Source organism: Eurypyga helias, unplaced genomic scaffold (genome assembly GCF_000690775.1).
Source record: "Eurypyga helias isolate BGI_N326 unplaced genomic scaffold, ASM69077v1 scaffold35275, whole genome shotgun sequence".
In the NCBI taxonomy this organism is placed as follows: Eukaryota; Metazoa; Chordata; class Aves; order Eurypygiformes; family Eurypygidae; genus Eurypyga; species Eurypyga helias.
The window spans coordinates 1-6,302 of NW_010251379.1; the positions used below are offsets into that span (position 1 = coordinate 1).

Below are 6,302 nucleotides of genomic sequence, written 5' to 3' on the forward strand. Positions count from 1 at the left end.
CTGTACAGCACATTTCTGCTGGTACCCTGGTAAGAGAGGGCTCGGACAGACAGCGAACTAAAAGCACATCTTACTTCTGCCTCTGTAAACAACTGGTCTGGAAAAGGCAGCACAGGAGCTCCCTAGATGAAAGGAAAGTAAAGATTTACAGAACTCAGAAAAGTTACAAAACCTTTGCTAATGTTTATTGTAGCTTCCCATGGCAGCCTCCAGGTGCGGGCTGTTAGGAGAAAAATTGTCCAGTTTTGGATAAGATGGTCCGTAATGACTCCACTTGTAACTTCAGGCTCTTTCTCAGGCGCTGAATGGCTTTGTTTCCACCAGTGGGTTCTGTGGTGGCAGCTACTAAGCTTGTTTCCAGTTCCCAGCTAGGACACCACAAGAACAGCTTTCAGCATGAACGCCTACCTGACAAAGAGGAAAGTTTAAAGGATCTCTACACCCGAAAGAGCCGAAGCTATTCATACTCTCTTTCTGCAGAAAGCAGTCAACACAGCTCCAGGCATGGAGGCTTCTCTTCGGCTGGACTGCAGAGCAAGTATCCCACCAGCCAGACCAAGGCTCTGCCAGCTAAATCAGTAGCCATGAGGAAAGAAGGAGTGGACCATGCCCATCCCCTGAAACCAATTTTTCACCACAAGGGTGTGAGTCTTCCAGTGATCAACACAGCACCACTCGGAAGTTTCCCATACATGGAGGAAGCTCCAAGTAGTCAGCCTAGCTCAAAGAGCAAAGAGAAGCCTCCGGCAGGGAGGTATCAGCTAGCTGCAGTGCTCCCTCGTCAGACAACAGAGCCTAAACAGTCAGCCTCCCATCTATACAGGAGAGAGCTGGCCTACATCCTAAAGTTGGAGGCAGACAGGCAGAATATGGAAGAGGAAATTCGAAAGAAAGAAGCCCTCCTTAAAGAGAAGCTGAGGAGGACAAAGGAGCAGCTTAGGAGGATTCAAAGAGAGAAGGAGCTTGTTGAGGCAGAGGAGAGAAGAGACAGGGAAGTGAAGAAAACCCTTGAGCAACAGGGTGCAAGGTACCCCGAAGAGAGAACTTTCAGATTTGCTGCCAGGCCAGGTGCTGGGGTCTTCAGTGGGGTGCAGTCCGCAGAGGCCACCATCCCCAGGCCTGGCACCATCCTCCGCCCCCAAGAGCTGGCTCTGGGGAAACTCAAGAAGGAACGGTTGGTGGCCAGCAACAGCAAAATTCGAGACCACATACCCTCAGAGCGTTTAGCCTCTTGTTCAGCGCTGGCCCCAAAACGTAGCTCTTCTCCCTCTGCCCTCTCAGACCGAGCTTCTGGCAACCACCTGTCCGCAGGGGTGCTGTGCATGCAGGCTGCCAGTGCTGTGGAGCAGGGGGAGCTTGGACAGTGCAGCTTCTGCAGACGTAAGTTTCTCTGCACCAGGCTCGAGAAGCACATGAGTATCTGCGGCAAGAGCCAAGGCTCCCAGAGGAAGGTGTTTGACTCCAGCAGGGCCAGAGCTAAGGGAACAGAACTGGAAGAGTATCAGCAGTGGAAAAGCTCAGAGAACCCTCAGGTAATGTGCAGTCCCTTTGCCTCCCTTGATCCACATCTACTGGTCATGTTCTCCTTCCACCTTGACATCTAATTCTGAGATGTGAGCGCCTTCGTGTGTACATGGGGCTAAGGGGTACAGTCCAGCTACTGCCGCTGGAAGGCTCTTGCCGAATGGATAAATGGATCCATTTAACATCTAATGGATGGGGGCGGGGGTCCTGACTGACTTGTCTTCGTAACGTGTTAAGGGTGTACTCCTGGAGAAAGTTTGCTCCTTGCTGTACTCAGGATGCAGACTGTGTTTGCTGCTGTACAGCTCTGTGACACGAGGGGCTGCCGGGAACTGACTGGAAGTCCAGGCAATGACACAGGTTATCCAGACAAAGGCAGTGGAAACACGCGGCTTTGTTCCTGCAAAGCAGCTACAGCCACCCTCTCTGGTTCCTTGGCCCTACTGCTTGCTTTTCTGGTTATTCTCAAGCTCTTTCTAAGCATTGATGTCTCCATCAATATATTCTTCAAATCCTCCTTGGTGCCGGTCTTTTTGATCCCCTTTATGGGACTTGGAGGGTTTTGTATCAACAGGGAATGCCCAGGGACGGGGTGACCTGGCTTGGACTCCGTGTAAGAATGAGAACGGAGGCTGATGCGGCTGCTTTGTCTTTCCCTTCTGCAGAATAAGCCACCCAGAAGGAACAACTGGAGGCAGAAGCACGAGGTTTTAATCCAGACCCTGCGCCAGGCCCGCCAGGTGCAGCAAGTCCTCTCCAAGGGAGGGAAGGTGTCTGATCTGCCCCCGTTGCCTCCCATTGAAAACCCAGACTACGTTGCCTGCCCTTATTGCAGACGCCAATTTGCTCCCCAAGCGGCTGAGAGACATATTCCCAAATGCAAAACCATCAAGAGCAGGCCCCCGCCCCCACCGCAGAGACGGCGCTGCTGAGGTGTCGTCCAACTGTGCCCGCCGCCGTGGTTCCCTGCCCGTTTTCTGCCAGCCACAGCCACTCCTGCTTTCCCCAGTCTCACACCAACTGTCAGTGTTGAGCCTGTCCAGCAAGCAAACAGCTCGGGGCTGCAAGCGGAACACCGGAACGGGTGTACTTTGATCCATGCCCTGGGTTGGCTCACCTCCCACACCGTGAGCTCAACGTGGAGGCTCAGCGTGAACCCAAGGCTGGAGTTTTCCTGCGGGCCAAGTTGGTAGGGACCTCTAAAACAGAGGGCTTGTACCTTTCCTTGAGGTTTATTTTCATCTTAGTTGCTGCAATGGTAGGGAATTATGGCAGAAGTATACCCCTTCTTTCGCTTTCTTCTCGAGATGTAAGGTAGTTCTTGGTGATTTTGGCCTCATACTAAATGTCTGGTTTTGTCACACCCTTCTGAAAGGTCTTTTGGGGGAAATGGGTGTCCTGCAGTCCCCGTTAGAGAATCATCTGCTTAGAAATGTGCAGGAACTGTCACCAATTTTAAGTCAGTTATTTTTCCAGGTTCTGATTTTTAATATATTAAACTACTGTTGCGTAGAAGTCATTTTAAATGGTCATAGAGTGGTTTGTGTTCTCAAAGAAAGAGCGACTACTTTGTGGGAAAAAGTTGCAACAGGAAGCAAACAAGGAACAAAGAAGTCCCACCAGCTCCTTTTGCAATTCCTTCGGCACCGCAGCAGCAGCTCCTGGAAATGCAGGAAAAGATTAAAAGCGACTGAACTGGACTACTCAAAGCTGAATATGAAAAAAACGCTCCAGCCTTCAATGGGGGTGGCCTAGATTCCTGACAGAAGTTGGAGAGCTTCTGTCCTAGAGGTACGTGGGCAGAAATCCCAAACCTAGAAAACACACAGGTCCCAGAGAGGGTCAGTGCTGCGCTGTGCCAGCCAGGTGTAAGCACCTGCAAACCTAGAGAGGAGAGGAAAACACTCAAAACAAGGGCAAATAATCTGCTATATCCAAATTGATCGGAGAAGACCGATGCTCTAATATCAGAGCTTTGAAATGCAGGGTGACAAGAGGTAGGAACGGGCTAAACCAGAAGGTTTATGCCTGCCTTGGAATATTAACTCCGTTTCCCCGCACTATGTCTTATCGACTGTGTTTAGTGGACCCTAAGCGTCAGCGGAGGGCAAATGGTGACTGAGGTAGGTACACACAGAAAAAGCTTTTGGTACTGTAAAATAAACCCATCTGCTGGAGACAAGTGACAGGCAAACAGCTAACACCGAGACTGCACCTGTAGATCAAACAGAAGTTATTAACATTAAATCACCGGGCGGCTTCGTTTGTTATCTTTGTTTCAGAGCTGACCAGGGGCAGTTCACCCCTCTTTGCTGAGCTACTGTTTCAGACCAAGGCAGACAGCAGTATCCAGAAAGCCTCTAACTGGTTTATAACTTGGTTTAGCCAAAGCATCAGGCTCAGCAGATGGATTTACCCTGCTGCCTTGCTGTTATGGTCAGCGTTGCCCTGGTGCTGCTCGGGCTGTTACTTATGCCAGCTCAGCTTCCCCTGCTGCTACCGCAGTACAAGTGCCCTCTCGGAGATGTGCTGCATTTCCAGTATCCAGATCTCTGGTGAATTTTAGGTGTTCAGCCCAGCTCTGCCTCTCAAGATGTTTCACAATTTACTTTCACAATTTACGCTGCTAAGAAGTCAGAAGTAAAGTGTGCGGGAACAGTTGGCTGAGCAGGTGTCCGTCAGGCTCTGGCTTCTGTAGGCCTCAATGCTCAGTAGAAGCTGTTCCCAGAGAAACAGGTACTTCTTCCCTTTGAGCCTCTCTCTTCCCATTACTCATTTCCCACTTGGCACTCAAACTGTAGAAACAAACACACACACAAAAGCCTCCTGACGTCACTAGGAGGCGATGCAGCCGCAAGAGAAATGAGGTGTTTTGTTGTTTGTTTGTTCTTTTTTTTTTTAAAGAAGGGACATGGAACCTGACTACTTTTTTTTCACCATAGCAAAACCCCTGCAATCCCCTTTCTTTGCTTTCTATAAGCAAAACAAAATCCCAAACAAACCAGAGAATGCCACGAAGGCAGCTGACTATATGCACATTTCCCCTTCCTCACTTGGAGAGAAAAAAAACACCCCACTCCGAACACAGGAGAATGAGTTTAAACATTTATTTAAACAGAAACTCCAAACCACTACACCCTTTAACCTTTCAAAAAAAGACGACAAACTAGTTTTCAGCCAGAGTGTCAGAGCAGGCGTAAGTTGTGTTCCACTATAACAACTCGGTAGTAATACTAGCAGAAGACCGACACGTACAGAGCTAGCACTGCAAGAAGGGGAGAAGTAAAGAGGGTTGGAAACTGCTCAAAGGCACTTCTGCCCACTTGCCCTTCTGTTTTCAGCCCAAGACAAAGGTGCTGGCTTTAAACTGCTTTTTTTGGTTGCATAGCTGGCTGGTGTGAAGTCTGTGGTCTGTAACAGGCACAACCCGGGTAGCGTGAATCCTCTAAGGCACATAGGAGATTGCGGAGCACAGGGCATCCTCTGTCAGGGACCCTAGTCCTCCACTAGATCCAAGGGGAATCCAGTCTGTGCACCTAGCTTCCCAACTGCGGAGCATTGAGAAATGAGGATAGCAGTGCACTGCAGGAGAGCGACTACCATCAGCTTGGTGCTTGCTTATTGGACACGGCTCAGGCTCAACTCTTCGCTCCTCAAAGGCACTGCCGCAACGGGACCAACTCTTCCAACCGCAACAACCACCCGCAAGCTGGGACCCTAACCTGAGAACTGGCTCCAGCGCACACCGGGGAAAGGAGAGCGCAGTCACAAGGGCAACCACGCGAGGTGGCCACGCCAGGCTGCCCAACGCTCACCACCTTCCAGGAGGGCTGTCCTCCTAGCCTTCCTTCGGGAAGGATGGATGGGCACACCGGTACGATCCTTGCCCTGGACATTGCACTGGAGGGACTGCGCTTGGTTCAGCACAGGCACCGAAGAAGTACTTGAGGAGCGTAAGGCACAAGCAGAATGGTTTGGCATCCACCTCTAGAGACAGATGGGGAACACTGGCTCCCCTGGAACAGCCTCTCAAAAGAAGTCTAGGAGAGGTGACAGGATATCCAACTCCACCAGACCGAAGGGAATTTGAGTGACATGCCATCGATGGGGATGGATTAAGCCTGATGAAATTACAACCCCACTCTCACACCAAAGGCGAGAGGGACTCAGGACTCCTCAGAGGCTTCACGTAAGGCAGGGGAGGGTAGCTGCTCCCAGGGATCCTACCGATCCCAAAAGCGTAGTTCAAAGTCAGTTTGCTAAGAAATTTAAGGGGAATAAAATCAACCTCATTCCCTGACAGGAAATGAGGAAATCAGACCATGCCTCTTCCCATCTCCAATTTTCTTGGGAAAGCCTCTCGCTTCTAGAAATAAGGTGAATTCCAGACAGAGACTTGATCATTCATGGTCATCGGGGAAGGCTGCATCCTGTGACCATGGAACTAATGACCTATTCTGGGTAGGAAACCGCATTCCAGCTTCATCAAAACACTGAGTGGAAAAATACTGATTCTTCCCACACCCACGCAGAGCGTGGGCACCAGGGGCTGAGCGGAACAGAAGCTAAGCAGGGAGCAGCTACGGGCTTACGCCAAGAAATCAGAAGCTCTGGCACCCAAACCAAGTAGAACAGCTGGAGCAAGAAAAGGGTGACTTAGTCTGAGGCCCAGATGCTTGTCATCCCGTTGGGAAGCAGGTGGTCTGGAACGGCGAACCAGAGATCCCATCTCGGTCAGTCCCCGCTGCCGCTATTGGAAAGGACAGCCGATTCGCTCA

The 6,302-nt window shown here is 50.6% G+C and overlaps 1 protein-coding gene across 1 annotated transcript; it reads left to right on the forward strand.

The window, feature by feature from the left end:
• Nucleotides 1-368: 368 nt before the first annotated feature.
• On the forward strand, nt 369-2,462 carry ZC2HC1C (zinc finger, C2HC-type containing 1C; the record flags this gene model as incomplete). The annotated part of the gene is made up of 2 exons (XM_010152015.1): nt 369-1,532; nt 2,190-2,462. Coding segments are annotated over 2 exons (1,431 nt in total), but the record flags the coding sequence as incomplete, so codon positions are not given.
• Between the last annotated feature and the right edge of the window lie 3,840 nt (nt 2,463-6,302).